The sequence below is a fragment of the Pseudophryne corroboree genome, chromosome 5 (genome assembly GCF_028390025.1).
Source record: "Pseudophryne corroboree isolate aPseCor3 chromosome 5, aPseCor3.hap2, whole genome shotgun sequence".
NCBI classification, from domain to species: Eukaryota; Metazoa; Chordata; class Amphibia; order Anura; family Myobatrachidae; genus Pseudophryne; species Pseudophryne corroboree.
Window position 1 is genome coordinate 812,808,100 of NC_086448.1, and position 20,663 is coordinate 812,828,762.

Here is a 20,663-nt window from a genome sequence, read left to right on the forward strand (position 1 = left end):
TATACCCATAAGTTACCGATATCCGGTCTGTATGTCGACCACACTTAGGTCAACAGTAATTAGGTTGACCACTATTGGTGACATGCATTAGGTCGACATGGTCTATAGGTCAACATGGTCACTAGGTTGACATGTACTAGGTCTACATGTGAAAATTTCAACATGAGTTTTTCAAAATTTGCATTTTTGAACTTTTTCATATTTTTTGATCCATTTGGACTACAATTGGGAATAGTAACCTGTGCCAAGCGCAGCGGTAGTGGAGCGAGGCACCTTGCCCAATGCAAGGGGACATGGTGCACTAATTGGGGTTCCCGGTCACTCTACGAAGAAAACAACACTATTTTTTTTAAACCCTCATGTCGACCTTTTTCCATGTCGACCTTGTTCATGTCGACCTATTGACCAAGTTGACCTATTTAACCACTTAACTGCATGGTTGCATCAGATGCGACCACACCAGACTGGGCTTTCCCTGACATTGTCGCATCTGATGTGACCAGTCAGAAATGCCCACTGTGCTGCTGTGGGAAGAGATTCTTCCCACAACCGCAATGTAAGAGGGACCTCCCAGCCCCTATGGAGCTTATGCTCCTTCTCTAGTGTGTCCCAATCACTGTGGTAACAGTGATCGGAATGTCCAGCATCATTTCCTCCCACCTGGCGGCTACTGAGACTGAGCAGCATCCTCTGGGATGTCAGCGCCGCTCCCCCCGTATATGACCGGCGGCTGCAGAGTACAGCAGCCACCTGGATGTCTGCGCCGCTCCACCCTGTATGTGCCCGGCGGCTGCAGAGTACAGCAGCCACTGGGATGTCCACACCACTCCCCTATATGTGCCCGGCGGTTGTAGAGTGCAGCAGCCGCCGGGATGTCAGCGCTGTTGCCCCTGTATGTGCCCAGTGGCTGCAGAGTACAGCAGCCGCCGGAATGTCAGCGCTGTAACCCCCACAGTGGAGCATGTTCCCAGCTCTCTGCATATGTTGGGTGGGTAAAATAGTAAAATGACGCTATTTTAATGTAAATAAAACAAAAAATATATACATATACACTGTGCACAAGAGGAGGAGGAAGTGGCTTGCAAAAAATTAATCTTATAATAGGGGCTAATGGACACGGGGTGGTGCGAGACACCCCCTAAGAATATTTTACAAAAAAAAATGTAAATGTCGTTTTAAAAAAGCTTTTAAAGCCATATTACATTTAAAAAATCCCGACAATTTCTGACCGGTTTTGGTGACAAAAAAATCGTCAGTTAAGTGGTTAAGGTGTCGACCTAGTCACTTTCAACCAATAGTGGTCGACCTAATGACGGTCGACATACATGTGGTTGACCCTATGATTAACACCCTAAGTTACCATGGAGAATTTTTAGACAGTATTATACTATTTACCAGCAGAGATACAGTACCTTAATGCTAGTAGTGATAACATAGATACAGTACAGTATCTAGTAGCAGAGATACTCACTGTCCAGATTTAGCAGATGTAAGTACACAGGCCCTCATTCCGAGTTGTTCGCTCGCAAGGCGATTTTAGCAGTATTGCACACGCTAAGCCGCCGCCTACTGGGAGTGAATCTTAGCTTCTTAAAATTGCGAACGAAAGATTTGCAATATTGCGATTACACATCTCGTAGCAGTTTCAGAGTAGCTTCAGACTTACTCGGCATCTGCGATCAGTTCAGTGCTTATCATTCCTGGTTTGACGTCACAAACACACCCAGCGTTCGCCCAGACACTCCTCCGTTTCTCCAGCCACTCCCGCGTTTTTTCCGGAAACGGTAGCGTTTTTTCCCACACGCCCATAAAACGGCCTGTTTCCGCCCACTAACACCCATTTCCTGTCAATCACACTACGATCGCCTGAGCGAAGAAAAAGCCGTGAGTAAAAATCCAAACTTCATAGCAAATTTACTTGGCGCAGTCGCAGTGCGGACATTGCGCATACGCACTAAGCGGAAAAACGCTGCGATGCAAAGAAATTTTCCGAGCGAACGACTCGGAATGACCTCCACAATTCAATACTAGCAGAGGCATGCATTGTATTGATTAAAACAGCCGTGTCAAAAACACCAACAAAGGAACACCTACATAACTATACTATAACTCCTTGCACAACAAAGTGTGGTGCAGTAATGATCACAAAGTCTGGCCAGGTGATACAAAAAGCCAGTGACTAATTTCCAATAAGTGAATTTATGCCACATTATTAAAGGCTTTAACCATATTCTCCATGTGGCTGGCTCTGGGAGCTAAAAGTCCTTTATTGATCCTGCAGCACTCTACCAACACCCCTTTTCCCAGTGGCAGAACTACTGAGTGGTGGGCCCAGGTGCAAAAATATGCTTTGAGGTCACCAGAAAGCCTCAGAAGATATCCGGCAGGCTCACTGTGGTTATCACAGTGGTGTGTGTACTCTGCACACATCACCATACAGGCACCGTTGGAAGGACTATGATCAAGGGACTGGGACATTCCCCATTACATGAGACACAGACATCAGCATCCTCAGAGAGATGTGGATCACCACTATCATCACTTAGGACCATTACCAAGAGGTGGTGTTATCTGAGGACTACCATAGATTGATATGGGGTAAGACGGTGGTCAGCAGAGATGCAGGACTCTTAAGACACCAGGCCGCTGCATATTTAGCTTATGCATGCAAACCCATACACCTATGTGATTGTGATTTACTTACTATCTACTGCTGTATCATCTCAACTTGTATCCAAGACAACAACCTACAGATAATCAAGGCATCCCTACACAGAGTATACCCTAACCTACCGCAGAGACTATATTAATCTTCTCACAGACTCCACAGCTGGTGGAGATTACACATCTAGTTGCCCCCTTCCTCTTTTTTGCATAATTTATAGTTACATTGTATTATTTATAGAGCTATAATATTAATAAAAGCTTTTAATTACACAATTACAGCTGTCTGTATTACATTTTAGAAGTTGCATATACACCAGTAAATTCTGTTTATTAATGTACAGTACTTTTAACTTACTTTACAATACAATAGCACAGACAGCGGTGAGCATGCCTGAAGAACTATGTGGCTGGCTGGATGGGCTCATGGCTAGCAAGGGCAGGGTATCTCCTCTCCTTTCCATGCCACGGATGGTCACAAGATTGTGACATCAGACTTACATCCTGTTCAGACTTTCCATGGCAACAGCAGTCAGTGGAGGAGGGGCCAGCCTCCTCTCCTTTTAACCAGCCAGAACGCCTCCTCCTTCTTTACAGCCCGCAGTGACTGTCCGATTGATACTATAATGAGTCACTCAGTCTCATTATTAGTACAAATGCTGATGGCCCTTTTATTACTGCATGCCTCATTGCATTGCACCGCCAGTAGTTCCGCCTCTGCCTTTTCCTTCTGCTAGAACCTGCATGGTTTTCTGAAATTTAAAATTAATGTACACTCTAGCAGAGTTGCTTGACTCCCTGACCCCATGAGAGTTACAATATTTTTCTGTTATGCATTCAACTGTTAAAAAAAGTTTATATTAGTTTGTATAAGCCAAGTGCCATCTCAGTTGGAATCAATGGAGGTGCTAGCCCCTTGACTGTTTTTTAGCTATATACAGCTATCTCTATAAACCCACATACATTATAAATTGGGGGGGGGGGGGGATGCAGTGCTATTTGAAAAACTACTGTATCACGTGTCATTTATTTTATGGACAAAGTTTATGTCTGTGCATAAAAGTGCTAGATTCAATTAAAATGGCTTTCTAATTTACTAAATCCATTTATTATTGCAGTATCATATTCTCTAAACGAAGCTAATGAAATTTTGTACACAGCGTATTAATAATGTATAGAAGCTGTGTACTGAGGAGAATACATTTATCTTTTGTAGAACTGAACTTTTTAAATTTGTTTGCATATGCACAAACACAAATTGTTGGCACTGATACAGAATTCCTTACAATTATAATCTTAACAGACTGAATTTTATGGTGCAAAGAGATTATGTTGATAGCTAAAGAAACTTAGTATATTGCATTCTGGCTGTTAAAAAAATATTTACCTTGCTTAAAAAATGTGCATATGTTAACATATTAATCGTATGGAAATAATGTTTTTTTTAATAGATAGAGTTACTGTACAAAATATTGTTTTCTACTGGTGAAATACATTTAGAAGAAACATAATATTTGACATAGGAAAACATATAGGTAAAACCTTAGCTACCATTGTCATGATCAGTTTTAATTAAAAAAAGATAATAATAATAGTAATTTTGATTTAAAAAATAAATGTTTTCAAATTTTAGTGATGTGCACCGGACATTTTACGGGTTTTGTGTTTTGGTTTTGGATTCGGTTCCGCGGCCGTGTTTTGGATTCGGACGCATTTTGGCAAAACCTCCCTGAAAATTATTTGTCGGATTCGGGTGTGTTTTGGATTCGGGTGTTTTTTTTACAAAAAACCCTCAAAAACAGCTTAAATCATAGAATTTTGGGGTCATTTTGATCCCATAGTATTATTAACCTCAATAACCATAATTTACACTCATTTTCAGTCTATTCTGAACACCTCACACCTCACAATATTATTTTTAGTCCTAAAATTTGCACCGAGGTCGCTGGATGGCTAAGCTAAGCGACACAAGTGGCTGACACAAACACCTGGCCCTTCTAGGAGTGGCACTGCAGTGTCAGGCAGGATGGCACTTCAAAAAAATAGTCCCCAAACAGCACATGATGCAAAGAAAAAAAGAGGCACACCAAGGTCGCTGTGTGACTAAGCTAAGCGACCCAAGTGACCGACACAAACACCTGGCCCATCTAGGAGTGGCACTGCAGTGTCAGGCAGGATGGCACTTCAAAAAAATAGTCCCCAAACAGCACATGATGCAAAGAAAAAAAGAGGCACACCAAGGTCGCTGTGTGACTAAGCTAAGCGACCCAAGTGGCTGACACAAACACCAGGCCCATCTAGGAGTGGCACTGCAGTGTCAGGCAGGATGGCACTTCAAAAAAATTGTCCCCAAACAGCACATGATGCAAAGAAAAAAAGAGGCGCACCAAGGGCGCTGTGTGACTAAGCTAAGCGACACAAGTGGCCAACACAAACACCTGGCCCATCTAGGAGTGGCACTGCAGTGTCATGCAGGATGGCACTTAAAAAAATTGTCCCCAAACAGCACATGATGCAAAGAAAAATGAAAGAAAAAAGAAGTGCAAGATGGAATTGTACTTGGGCCCTCCCACCCACCCTTATGTTGTATAAACAGGACATGCACACTTTAACAAACCCATCATTTCAGCCACAGGGTCTGCCACACGACTGTGACTGAAATGACTGGTTGGTTTGGGCCCCCACCCAAAAAAAAGCAATCAATCTCTCCTTGCACAAACTGGCTCTACAGAGGCAAGATGTCCACCTCATCATCATTCTCCGATTCCTCACCCCTTTCACTGTGTACATCCCCCTCCTCACAGACTATTAATTCGTCCCCACTGGAATCCACCGTCTCAGGTCCCTGTGTACTTTCTGGAGGCAATTGCTGCTGGTGAATGTCTCCACGGAGGAATTGATTATAATTAATTTTGATGAACATCATCTTCTCCACATTTTCTGGAAGTAACCTCGTACGCCGATTGCTGACAAGGTGAGCGGTTGCACTAAACACTCTTTCGGAGTACACACTGGATGGAGGGCAACTTAGGTAGAATAAAGCCAGTTTGTGCAAGGGCCTCCAAATTGCCTCTTTTTCCTGCCAGTATACGTACGGACTGTCTGACGTGCCTACTTGGATGCGGTCACTCATATAATCCTCCTCCATTCTTTCAATGGTGAGAGAATCATATGCAGTGACAGTAGACAACATGTCAGTAATCGTTGGCAGGTCCTTCAGTCCGGACCAGATGTCAGCACTCGCTCCAGACTGCCCTGCATCACCGCCAGCGGGTGGGCTCGGAATACTTAGCCTTTTCCTCGCACCCCCAGTTGCGGGAGAATGTGAAGGAGGAGATGTTGACGGGTCACGTTCCGCTTGACTTGACAATTTTCTCACCAGCGGGTCTTTGAACCTCTGCAGACTTGTGTCTGCTGGAAAGAGAGATACAACGTAGGTTTTAAATCTAGGATCGAGCACGGTGGCCAAAATGTAGTGCTCTGATTTCAACAGATTGACCACCCGTGAATCCTGGTTAAGCAATTAAGGGCTCCATCCACAAGTCCCACATGCCTAGCGGAATCGCTCTGTTTTAGCTCCTCCTTCAATGTCTCCCGCTTCTTCTGCAAAAGCCTGATGAGGGGAATGACCTGACTCAGGCTGGCAGTGTCTGAACTGACTTCACGTGTGGCAAGTTCAAAGGGTTGCAGAACCTTGCACAACGTTGAAATCATTCTCCACTGCGCTTGAGTCAGGTGCATTCCCCCTCCTTTGCCTATATCGTGGGCAGATGTATAGGCTTGAATGGCCTTTAGCTGCTCCTCCATCCTCTGAAGCATATAGAGGGTTGAATTCCACCTTGTTACCACCTCTTGCTTCAGATGATGGCAGGGCAGGTTCAGGAATGTCTGGTGGTACTCCAGTCTTCGGCACACGGTGGCTGAATGCCTAAAGTGGCCCGCAATTCTTCGGGCCACCGACAGCATCTCTTGCACGCCCCTGTCGTTTTTAAATAATTCTGCACCACCAAATTCAATGTATGTGCAAAACATGGGACGTGCTGGAATTTGCCCTGATGTAATGCACGCACAATATTGGTGGCGTTGTCCGATGTCACAAATCCCCAGGAGAGTCCAATTGGGGTAAGCCATTGTGCGATGATGTTCCTCAATTTCCGTAAGAGGTTGTCAGCTGTGTGCCTCTTCTGGAAAGCGGTGATACAAAGCGTAGCCTGCCTAGGAACGAGTTGGTGTTTGCGAGATGCTGCTACTGGTGCCGCCGCTGCTGTTCTTGCTGCGGGAGGCAATACATCTACCCAGTGGGCTGTCACAGTCATATAGTCCTGAGTCTGCCCTGCTCCACTTGTCCACATGTCCGTGGTTAAGTGGACATTGGGTACAACTGCATTTTTTAGGACACTGGTGACTCTTTTTCTGAGATCTGTGTACATTTTCGGTATCGCCTGCCTAGAGAAATGGAACCTAGATGTTATTTGGTACCGGGGACACAGTACCTCAATCAAGTCTCTAGTTGCCTCTGAATTAATGGTGGATACCGGAACCACGTTTCTCACCGCCCAGGCTGCCAAGGCCTGAGTTATCCGCTTTGCAGCAGGATGACTGCTGTGATATTTCATCTTCCTCGCAAAGGACTGTTGGACAGTCAATTACTTACTGGAAGTAGTACAAGTGGTCTACCGACTTCCCCTCTGGGATGACGATCGACTCCCAGCAGCAACAACAGCAGCGCCAGCAGCAGTAGGCGTTACACTCAAGGATGCATCGGAGGAATCCCAGGCAGGAGAGGACTTGTCAGACTTGCCAGTGACATGGCCTGCAGGACTATTGGCTTTCCTGTGTAAGGAGGAAATTGACACTGAGGGAGTTGGTGGTGTGGTTTGCAGGAGCTTGGTTACAAGAGGAAGGGATTTAGTGTCAGTGGACTCCTTCCGCTGTCACCCAAAGTTTTTGAACTTGTCACTGACTTCTGATGAATGCAGTCCAGGTGACGTATAAGGGAGGATGTTCCTAGGTGGTTAACATCCTTACCCCTACTTATTATAGCTTGACAAAGGCAACACACGGCTTGACACCTGTTGTCCGCATTTGTGTTGAAATAATTCCACACCGAAGAGCTGATTTTTTTTGTATTTTGACCAGGCATGTCAATGGCCATATTCGTCCCACGGACAACAGGTGTCTCCACGGGTGCCTGACTTAAACAAACCACCTCACCATCAGAATCCTCCTTGTCAATTTCCTCCCCAGCGCCAGCAACACCCATATCCTCATGCTGGTGTACTTCAACAGTGACATCTTCAATTTGACTATCAGGAACTGGACTGCGGGTGATCCTTCCAGCACTTGCAGGGGGCGTGCAAATGGTGGAAGGCGCAAGCTCTTCCCGTCCAGTGTTGGGAAGGTCAGGCATCGCAACCGACACAATTGGACTCTCCTTGGGGATTTGTGATTTAGAAGAACGCACAGTTCTTTGCTGTGCTTTTGCTAGCTTAAGTCTTTTCATTTTTCTAGCGAGAGGATGAGTGCTTCCATCCTCATGTGAATCTGAACCACTAGCCATGAACATAGGCCAGGGCCTCAGCCGTTCCTTGCCACTCCGTGTCGTAAATGGCATATTGGCAAGTTTACGTTTCTCATCAGACGCTTTCAATTTTGATTTTTGGGTCATTTTACTGAACTTTTGTTTTTTGGATTTTACATGCTCTCTACTATGACATTGGGCATTGGCCTTGGCAGACGACGTTGATGGCATTTCATCGTCTCGGCCATGACTAGTTGCAGCAGCTTCAGCACGAGGTGGAAGTGTATCTTGATCTTTCCCTATTTTAACCTCCACATTTTTGTTCTCCATTTTTTAATGTGTGTTATTATATGCCAGTATCAATAGCAATGGCCTACTACTATATATACTGCGCACAACTGAAATGCACCACAGGTATTGATGGATAGTATACTTGACGACACAGAGGTGGGTAGAGCAGTGGCCTACTGTACCGTACTGCTATATATTATATACTGGTGGTCAGCAAACTTTGCAAAACTGAAATGCACCACAGGTATGGCTGGATAGTATACTTGTCGACACAGAGGTAGGTACAGCAGTGGCCTACTGTTCCGTACTGCTATATATTATATACTGGTGGTCAGCAAACTGTGCAAAACTGAAATGCACCACAGGTAGGGATGGATAGTATACTTGACGACACAGAGGTAGGTACAGCAGTGGCCTACTGTACCGTTCTGCTATATATTATATACTGGTGGTCAGCAAACTGTGCAAAACTGAAATGCACCACAGGTATAGATGCATAGTATACTTGACGACACAGAGGTAGGTACAGCAGTGGCCTACTGTACCGTACTGCTATATATTATATACTGGTGGTCAGCAAACTGTGCAAAACTGAAATGCACCACAGGTATGGATGGATAGTATACTTGACGACACAGAGGTAGGTACAGCAGTGGCCTACTGTACCGTACTGCTATATATTAAATGCTGGTGGTCAGCAAACTGTGCAAAACGGAAATGCACCACAGGTATGGATGGATAGTATACTTGACGACACAGAGGTAGGTACAGCAGTGGCCTACTGTACCGTACTGCTATATATTAAATGCTGGTGGTCAGCAAACTGTGCAAAACGGAAATGCACCACAGGTATGGATGGATAGTATACTTGACGACACAGAGGTAGGTACAGCAGTGGCCTTCTGTACCGTACTCCTATATATTATATACTGGTGGTCAGCAAAATTATGCACTGTACTCCTGCTATATACTGTCTACAATGCAGCACAGATATGGAGTGTTTTTCAGGCAGACAACGTATACTGGTGGTCACTAGTCAGCAAAACTCTGCACTGTACTCCTCCTATATAATATTATACTGGTGGTCCCCAGTCCCCACAATAAAGCAGCACACTGAGCACAGATATGGAGTGTTTTTCAGGCAGACAACGTATACTGGTGGTCACTGTCAGCAAAACTCTGCACTGTACTCCTGCTATATAATACACTGCTCCCCAGTCCCCACAATTAAGCAGTGTGAGCACAGATATACAGTATGCAGCACACTGAGCACAGATAAGTAGCGTTTTTTTCAGGCAGAGAACGGATAAAACTGGTGGTCACTGGTCACTGATCAGCAAAACTCTGCACTGTACTCCTCCTATATTAATATACAGCTGCTCCCCAGTCCCCACAATTAAGATATAACTAAGCAAGCACAAATATTTGTATCAACAATGAATAAACGGAGAGGACGCCAGCCACGTCCTCTCTCTAACATTTCCAATGCACGAGTGAAAATGGAGGCGACGCGCGGTTGCTTATATAGAATCCGAATCTCGCAAGAATCCGACAGCGGGATGATGACGTTCGGGCGCGTTCGGATTAACCGAGCCATACGGGAGAATCCGAGTATGCCTCGGACCCGTGTAAAAAGGGTGAAGTTCGGGGGGGTTCGGTTTCCGAGAAACCGAACCCGCTCATCACTATTTTCAATAGGATTTGACTCTAAAAGGGTCATTGATCTTAATAGCATTCAATGGGTTTGCCAACATAGGAACAACTCCTAGCAACCACTTTATGTATTAAGAGCTGTGCATTACTCTCTGACACCAAGAGGAGACTACAGTTTCTAGTGCCTCAGAACCATGGGGGTCATTCTGAGTTGATTGCTCGCTAGCAGTTTTTAGCAGCCGTGCAAACACTATGCTGCCGCCCACTGGGAGTGTATTTTAGCTTAGCAGAAGTGCAAACGTTTTATCGCAGAGCGCCTGCAAAAAATGTTTGTGTAGTTTCAGAGCAGCTCAAAACCTACTTAGCACTTGCGATCACTTCAGACTATTCAGTTCCGGATTTGATGTCACACACCCACCCAGCGTTCATCCAGCCACGCCTGCGTTTTCCCTGGCACGCCTGCATTTTCCTAACACTCCCTGAAAATGGTCAGTTGCAACCCAGAAACGCCCACTTCATGTCAATCACTCTGCGGCAACCAGTGCGACTGAAATGCATCGCTAGACTCTGTGCAAAACTGCATCGTTTGTTGTGCCCATACATTGCGCGTGCGCATTGCGCCGCATATGCATGCGCAGAACTCCAGTTTTTTAGCCTGATCGCTGCGCTGTGAACAAATGCAGCTAGCGATCAACTCGGAATGATCACCCATAGTTGGTAAGTTAAACAACTCAGCTAGTACTGAAAGCAGGGGTGTAGCCAGAACTTTGTGTGTATCATAGCAACATTTTGACACCTCTCTGCAGCAGTTGTTAATTTTATGCCCCATAATAGTGCTGTCTTTTTCCCCCCGAACCATACTAGTGTCCAAGTTCACATTATGTCACATAATGGTATATTCAATTCCTGTCAGATCTGACAGGTCAGTATTCAATTAGACGGCCAAAACCGACAGGTTTGGCCCATTCACGACAATGCCAATCTTGCTTTTTTAAAGTTGGATTGACATTGTTGGAAACGGGGCTAAAACCTGTTGGGTTTGGCCGTGCTTCCAACAGAACACGTGGATTCCGACAATTCACGTGTTTTCCGACAAGTCAGAAAAAAACAGCCGACATTGAATAGGTCGTAAACCTTTCCGACCTAAACCTGTCAGAAACTGCCGTCTTTCCGACAAGATGGCAGTTTCCGACAATAATTGAATACCCCCATTGTAGGGCTGCCAGTACACATTATGTGACACATTATCCCCTAGTTCATATTGTGCCACATTACAGTGCCCCATATTTTGCCAACCTAGTAATTATCTTCACATTGTGTCACACTGCTGTGTCAAAGTTCTTATTATGTAACAGTATAGCTTCCTCCAGTTCATATATACATTGCCATGAGCAGATATGTTTATGCCACATGCAGTGCTCACTTATCAATATAACATCTACTACAGACAGATCTCACTGAAAGAGTATGTCACCCCAATCCTCTGATGTTAATCCTGATCTCTAATGTTCTTGCTGTCCTCTAGTTTTGACCCTATCCTCCAGTGTTGTGTCTCACATTGGGCCCTGTTGCCTCACTCTGCGCTTGGTGGTTGGCATGTCTTCTGATTCTTTTCTCATGTTAGCAGTGCATAGACACGACAATCTTGATTCCTATCAGCTGACACACCTTTCTCCAATCACAAGCTGCTCTGTGATCAGCTGACTCTAGCAACATATCAGGGTAGAGGTACCCTATTTAAGGCTGATCTGGAGTACAGACCAGCACCAGAACTGTAGCAGGTCACTCCCAGCTGCTAGTTCTTGGAGTGTCCTGGTTCCTGGTATATTCCTGTTGCTGTTCCTGACTCTATTTGACAAATATATGTATCTCATACTGTATATGCTGTGCAGAGGGAGGCAGTGAGACTCACAAACTCTATAGATCATCACAATGGGCTCAGCGGCTCCCTGCATCCTTCCTCTGTGCTCTCCACCCATCCTACACTGATCATCCCTCATTGTGCTCTCACTCAATGCTCCCTACACTCACTGCTCACTACACCTACCATCACTGTTTCCACACAAATTACACACTACACACAAATAAAAATCACTACAGTTCTGCTCGATCAGACTTAGGCAGTCGGTTGGAGGAGGGGTATATTAGAATAAACAAAGATAATAAAGTAAACAATAATTTATTGCTCTTCAGTGTGATAGTTGAATTATGATGCTCCCTCTTACCCCATCTGCCTAAGTCTGATCTAGCAGCAGGACTAGTGTGTTTTTACTGCCAATAAAGGGATGCTATTGTGGCGTACTGTGTAGCAGGTGTACTACTGTTTGGCATAATGTGTACAAGGGTACTATTGTGGCATAACATGTGTAAGGTGTACTACTGTGTTGCATACTGTGTATAAAGTGTACTGCTGTGTGGTGTACTGTGTATAAGGGGTACTACTGTTGTATACTCTGTATAAGGGGTTCTTATACATAGTACACTGTGTGTTAAGTTAGTATTGTGGCATAACATGTATAATGGATACTACTGTGATGTAATGTGTATAAGGTGTACTACTGTGTGGCATACTTTGTATAAGGTGTACTACTGTGTGGTATACTGTGTATAAGGGGTACTACTGTAGTATACTGTGTATAAGGGGTACTGCTGTGGCATGCTGTGTATAATGGGTACTGCTATGGCATAGTGTGTATAAGGTGTACTACTGTGTGGAATACTGTGTAGAAGGTGTCCTACTGTTTGGCATACTGTGTATAAGGGTACTCTTGTGGCATAACATTTATAAGGGGTATTACTGTGGTGTAATGTGTATAATGTATACTACTGTATAGAACACTGTGCTTAAGTGGTACTACTGTGGTATACTGTGTATAAGGGGTACTACTGTGGAGTACTGTATATAATGGGTACTACTGTGGAGTACTGTGTATAAGGTACACTGCTATGGGATACTATGTATAAGGTGTGCTACTGTGTGCAATACTGTGTAGCAGGTATACCACTGTTTGGCATACTGTTTACAAGGATACTATTGTGGCATAACATATATAAGGGGTACTACTGTGGCATAATGTGTATAAGGTGTACTACTATGGCATACTGTGTATAAGGTGTACTGCTGTGTGGTATTCTGTGTATAAGGGGCACTAGTTTGGCATAATATGAATAAGTGACACTACTGTGTGAAGTACCATGAATAAGGGACACAAATGTCTGGCATGACCATGCCTCTTTCCTGCAAGACCATGCCCCATTTTTTTTAACACGTGCCTTTGGTGCCCACTGTTCCTATTCAGTATATGGGAGTGGATTACTTGTGCTCTTTCTAGGACTGGGCACCAAAATATCTAGTTATTGCTCTGCACTTCAGACTGCAAACACCTGCACTCATTCTACAGCACACTGTGCTCTTCAGACTGTAAACACCTGCACTTCAGACTGCAAATTAATTCTCTGAACTAATTCTAGTTATTTGGCAAACAGTCTTCTCCACATAAGAAGAAGCCTCATCAGGACTCCAAGCTCCCAACACTCTCCTAATACCCAAGCCTTCCTTCTAGTTCCTGATCTGAGATCACAGAACCCCAGAGACCTGACATCTGTTTTCGAAAAATGTTATTTCTTCCAGCTTTTCAAACAGTATCATTTGGTGGCTCTTATTAGTTGCTACTACTACTACTACTACTACTACTACTACTACTACTAGTATTACTACTACTACTACTACTACTAATAATAATAATAATAATAATAATTTTATTTATATAATGCTCTTTTTCCACTAGAACTCATGGCACTTAACAGAATTAACATAATACAGTACAGAAACAATGAAGAACAGAAAAGCTTTTCCTAAAATACAGAGAGCATGGAGATATTAAAGATACAATTATGGAAATTCTTGAGTAAACAGGAAAGTCTTCAATGCATTTTTGAAGGACTCTAGAGTGGCGACCTCTCAAACTGTACAGGAAAGCGAGTTCCATAGAGTTGGAGCCACATAGCTAAAAGTTAAGACGCACTCCAATGATCTTACAGTATACACAAGAGTGAGATGGGGCAGTATCTGCAGAAGAAGGTTGTCCCAAATAAATAGTCCTTATCACACATAAGGAAATCACATCTGCTGGATCTAGCACCAATTTATAGGCATTCATTGAAACATTGATTCTTCCTGTATTTGAAATTCATATATACATTTGATATATATATATATATATATATATATATATATATATGTATAAGTATTGACAACTTGTGCCAGTGTGTGTGAAGATCACAAACTTTTATAGCATCATATTACAGTTGTATTAACTTGCAGAAAATAATAACCACCAGACCATCTAATATTAGCTTTGGTGGTCTTACTTGCATTATGATGACACAATCACCATTATCTAATCATGTTCTTGAGTGAGTTATATAGTAAGTGTAGTAATTGAAGTATAAATGTTTTAATGAGCTGCTAAATTGGTCCTGTATGTCTTAAATAAGCTCTTGTACCAAATAAAATATCATAATGATGGGTGTCGAAGGAAACTAACACAGGTCATTGATATGATGTTTCCATTGAAATCTCACGTAATTTTATTACTTTAACCAAGTAAGATCTTACCTTTACTTAGCCAGGATGTAATGAGGGATGAGCACAGTAATGGGAAGAATTACTGATCTTAAATGAGAGTAAAATAGCTTATTATAGTATAAAGTACAGTGAATAATATGCTGATGAAAGATACTTTCATTGAGTAGGTTTAGGTTATAAGGAAGTAAGAGTAGCACTTGCATTAAAGATACATTTTAATGTACATGGTAAAAGTGTTAGGGAAAATAACAAATATGGGGCAGATTCAATTAGGCATTGTGTTCATTTTCTGAGTAAACCACAGAATATTATGCCACCCCTCAGCCCCCCCCCCCCAAAAAAAAAAAAACACCCCAGTTTGCACTATTCAATTGGAAATAGCAAGTTGCAGGCTTCACGTCAATGCTGCATGTTAATTCTGCGGTTTACGAGCTACATGACGTACATGAAAAAGTAGTGAAATTATCCTGAATTCCCCAAAAGTGTCAAATAAGACAGCAAATGGCCATAAACAAAGTGCAGTTAAAAGGAGTCATACAGTATGATTGGATTTTTCTAACTTTTAACTAATGAAGTAAAAATTCTAGATATCGATTGCATTTCAGCAAATAAATGTTTCTAGAATGTTTTGGGGCAAAATTTAAATGTCTCTATTGTGATTTCGTAGTGTTTATATGTAAGTTTGTTAAATATTTTATTTAAAAAACAATTGCGACTCCTATTTGCAAGTTCATAAAGTTTTTCCCCAACAACATACAGTACATGTCCCACGCCATTACACACATTTTTTTGGCTTTTTAGAGAAAATTACATGAAAAATTACATCATTATTGGATAAATGTTACTATTTAAACACCTGTGGGTACTGCACATCATTTTTTATTGGAAGAGGTGTCACATGGGCAGTGGCGTAACTCCTGGAGACAGTGGCAACACTGGCCTCTGGGCTTCAGCTACCAAGGAGGAAAGATTGAGGGGATTGAACTAGGACAGAAATCTCTCTCCAATCATTTCATAATGGTTTACTACAGTCTTTCTTTACTGCTTTACTTGCTCATAAGCCCCCTTTGCAGCCACCTGAGAGCCAATGTGTCTTGGAATGTCTGACAGCAGCATCAGATGGGGAACATCAAAGTGTGTATATGGTGATCTACAGCTCTGCTGTTGTGTCACATATGATGAAAGAAAGGAAAGCAGAGGTGTGTTTAAGGAATTTTACTAATTGTTAAAATTAAAGTTTTGGTGGATAGCATGAAGAGAGATAAAATAGTAAGAGAAAAAGTACCAACCAATCAGCTCTAATCTGTAATTTTTTCAAACACAGCCTGTAAAATGTAAGGCAGAGGCTGATTGGCTGGTACTTTATCTCTAACATTTTTCAACTCTCTCCAAGCTTTTATAACCCCGCCACCTACAGGGTTCTATTTATTATTATTTGCAGCCAGCACTTGAAAATAAAGATTCCTTACCAATGAAATTAGCTGCAATAAGGAATATTTATTTTCCCATATGTACAATTGACGAGTGGCAGGGACAGGGGCTCCAATAGGAGCTAATCCCGGTGACCACTGAGAAGTAATGTGATTGCATTGCCTAACATGTAGGGCCCTTCAGTCAGGCATGTTCTGCTGACCCCAGTGGGGTAACATCAGACTACCCAGTGTATTGAAGGGGAACACACCTCACCAGTGTAGCAAGAGAGCTTAATAAAATCTCACAAGGCATGCCCTAAGCCACTGTTTCTCAACCTGAACCCCCAATTACCCAGGTCATGTTTTGAGGATTTCTCTCTGCAGATGTACAGTACTGTAGGTGGGATAGTTACTGACCCAGCAAAAATAATTTACCTGTGCAGGATTAAAGAAATCCAACTGCATGACCTGTTGAGGGTACTTGAGGACTGGATTAGAGAACCACTGTCCTAAACTCTACCCCTCCACAGCCATATGACAATCAAACTGTCAACCACGAAATGGTGACCACATTGAGAAAATTTAATTATCATACTGTACCACCTGCACACAGCCTTGAAGTTTATTGTCCAACAGGATTACTACAGCCTTCTGTTATTCTAAATAATAGTGCATGTTGTGTTAAAACATTAATTAAGTGACTCCTTGTTATTGTAATTTAGCTTCCTAGTGTGTGTACTAGATATGAGCGGGCTCGGTTCTCTGAGAACCATGCTCACCCGAACTTCCTTGGATCCAAGGGAATCCGAGCCCAGGCTTGGATCCTGCCTTCTCCTCTCATTCTGCTAGAAGTGTACTGAAAGTGAGAGCCATGTAGCCTCACCCCCTTTCTTGTACTCCTGTTCAATTTCTACAGCCAGCTTGTGGTGCACCTTTTTGCACTGCAACTGTAACCAAAGCTGGGGTCCCCTTAGAGAGGGAGGCCCAGGAAACTGTGTCCCCTGTGCCTGCCTCCCCTTTGATCCATCTTTGTCTGACCCATCACTTACTGATATCTAGTAACTAAAATTTTATCATCCATCTAGGGTTATGTTTTTTTATATGCTACAGTATAAAGTATATAACCAAATACTGGATGCCTTGTTTTGAAAAATCAACCATCAATCAACATAAAAAGTATAACTGAATACTACATTAATCAACTGTGCTCATTTCTCTCCATATCTAAAAATGCAGATGTTGTTTCTGTTTCCAAAAATAATGATAGCTAGGAGGTGTTTTAGTCTGTCTTGTGAACTTACTGTGATTGCTTCCCGAAGAAATTAGCCCAAAATATGTAAAATATGAGCTTAATTGACTATATTTGTGTCAGAAAGTTTAATGAAGATTTTTCTTTGTAATCACAGTAGTTCAGTCAACATATATATTCATTGATTATTTACATTATTTATATTTACAATGCCATTATCAAAATTTCATAGCAATTTTTTTTTTGACATTCAATTTATGGGGGATTGTTAGGGGGAGTATGGAAACTTATAGACGATAATTTTATGGTCAGATCTGCCAAATATTTGGCTTCTAAGTAATCAGCCATGTGGCCTCATGGTAATCAGCCATGTGATCTCATGGTGATACATATGGAGGAAGGAATTGTCTGATGGAATTACCTTGTTCTGTTAATCCAGTGACATCAAACATTGCATGACATAACTTACATTAGATATTATAAGCTAATATAATAAAAACATTTTGTTGTAAGGTGTAATGAGATAGAACTCTATAAATTCTAGCTTGTGATACAGTACCTCATCACACACAACATATCTCTTAATGAGATGCTTAGCATATTATTCAAAGCCTTGGAAATGTCCAGCCTCAATTATATTTAAATGAGAACACATCTGTATATGCATGCCATCTACACATTTTGCATCATTTCCACTTAGATACAGTATCATGGCTGACTTATTCATGGTCTTTGCTATGATGTTGGCTAATTTGGTGTCAATCAATCAAACTTACTGCCATCATCTGTGCATATACTGTATGACAAATGTTACATTTAGTTATGAACACAGACTAATTAATAATAAATAATTGAATACGCAACAAACAAACAAAAGTGGGGAGGCTGCATATCTACAAATTGGGTGTTCATTCCTCTCCAATATGGAGGTTTATGTACTAAGCATTGGAGAGAGATAAAGTGGACGGAGATAAAGTTTCATCCAATCAGCTCCTTACTGCCATGTTACAGGCTGTGTTTGAAAGATGAAATGGTTGGTTGTTGCTTTATCCCCATCCACTTTTTCTCTCTCCGCGGATTCAAACATAGACCCCAGGGTTGTTTCTTTGCATATAGTGTTATTGCTTACAATACAGACTTAAATGTTAAGGTATTTATTTTTATATTCTCAGTGACCAAATTAGCAAAGACATTCTGCCAAAAGGTTTAATAATTGGTACCTATTTGTCAGTCAGCTATTTAACAGCCAGCTCACTTACAGTATAGTAGTCAATAAATTAGATTAGAAAGTAAAGTCAGTAGAGGTCAAAACTTTGCTTACATTAGAAAAATAGCATACATTAATATTTGTTTCCATTAGGCACTGTGCGTTAGGCATAATACAATATTTGATTTAATGAAAAACAAATTACAACAATGAATTTTTTATTATTATTATTATTATTATTATTATTATTATTAGTAGTGGTGGTAGTAGTAGTATTAATAATAAAAACCTACTACTACTACTACTACTACTACTACTACTACTACTACTACTACTACTACTACAACAACAACTAATAATAATAATAATAATAACAATAATAATAATAATAATAATAATAATACATTGTTGTAAGTAGTTTTTCATGAAATTAAGATAACTAAATTTGTTATTTTAGAAAATGTAAGGATGTCCATTCTGTAGCCTTATCAATAGCTTTTTGAAAACTTATCCTACAACAGTCATATATACAGTATTAAGTATTTGCTAAAAGTTTAAACTTAACTTATTTGCCAGTAATAACCTAAAACTGTAGAAGTAGTTATATAATGCAAAAGCATGAAATCATATATCGTGCATGACAGACTTCTTAGCCAGATATAAAATTATCAGCAATAAAAGATTTAAATAGAATTTCTTCAGAGGTAGGCATAACATTTTCAAATTGTATCATATACCTCAGATTCATAATAGATGAAGTTGTCTTTCTGTGTCCATGCCATTTATCTTCATTAAAATATTTATTTTAAATTTCTAAAAAAAAATTAGCTGGAAAAAATGCAAAATTTAAAAGAAAAAGTTAGCATCCAGTGCCACTATGTGTCCCACAGGTTTCAGCAAAACTACTTCCACCGGTGAGTTGGAGGAGCAAATTGAAGCTACTCCTGGTGCTGTAACACTTGCTCTCACTGCCGCTGATGTTACTGTATCCTGTTTAACTGCTAACCCCTACAAAAGAGAAGCAGAAGAACTTCAGGTACAAGTTGTTGAACACGTTTTGGAGTCAAGCATAACCAAGGAGCTACTGCCTTCTCCAACAGCACAAACACAAAGCTTACGAAGACGACCAAGAAATTCTGTACAGATAGAAAGAACTAAAGAACTTGCAGGTGTTACTCATAGAGGTATCTATGCTATTTTACTTGTGACCCTTTAAAAAGCCGTTGATTGAGGCCATGGTCACTTATGTTTGTCATATCATGGCTAAAAGTAACCAAGAAAAATTGACTTTTTTTCCATTAAATTGACCCATTCTGAGATCTAAACTTTACACTAGTGTATCCGTACAGCTAAAATTACCCCCATGAATAAAAAGGGGTTTAAAATTCTTAAATATCCAAACAAAAAAATGCAACCAAACATGTCATAGCATGAAATGACAACACAATCATTGACAATGGCCATAAACATGATTGTATTTATCGTATACATATAATTTAATCACATGGTCTGTTGTGGAAGAAATGTTTATAGAAAAAAAATACATTCTTCCTTTATCTAAGTATATTGAATGATTATATTTGATTTACTGATTTGGTATTATCTTTTCTTGTAAATTCAAAACGTGTTTATTGTGCCTGTAAAAATATTGGCATATTCCTTCTAAATATGCAGCATATACATTTATATATTTGGGATGCAGCTAAATTATGGTGATAATGGGGACATAAATATCCCACATATAATTGAGAAGCCCAGCTTGTAACATCTGATATGTATTTTAGTTTGTTCCTTTTTTATGCATTTTTATCCTACTTTTTTAAAAATTTGCTGTGTAGTGAACATTTATGAAGTTTTCAAATTACGCTATTTTCTAATTCTAGTTTAAAAATTTGGATATGTTTAAGCCAAAATTGTTTGAGAAAAGTGAAGGCTTTTTATATATTAGATTAATCTTCACAATACAGCAACATTTATTTTTGTAATTACATTCCAAAATGATAACTTTAAATACCTGCTTTAATGACACTGCTAGTCTCTGGATACATATACTGGCTTCATCCCTCTTTGATTTATCA

At 41.1% G+C, this 20,663-nt stretch overlaps 1 protein-coding gene across 1 annotated transcript in view; it reads left to right on the top strand.

The window, feature by feature from the left end:
• Window positions 1–20,663, top strand: part of CSMD3 (CUB and Sushi multiple domains 3) — a 1,529,921-nt gene that overhangs the window by 642,435 nt on the left and 866,823 nt on the right. Inside the window, exon 7 of the mRNA XM_063924487.1 lies at window positions 19,476–19,769. Coding sequence (XP_063780557.1) covers window positions 19,476–19,769 — 294 coding nt within the window. The remainder of the gene's footprint in view (window positions 1–19,475; window positions 19,770–20,663) is intronic.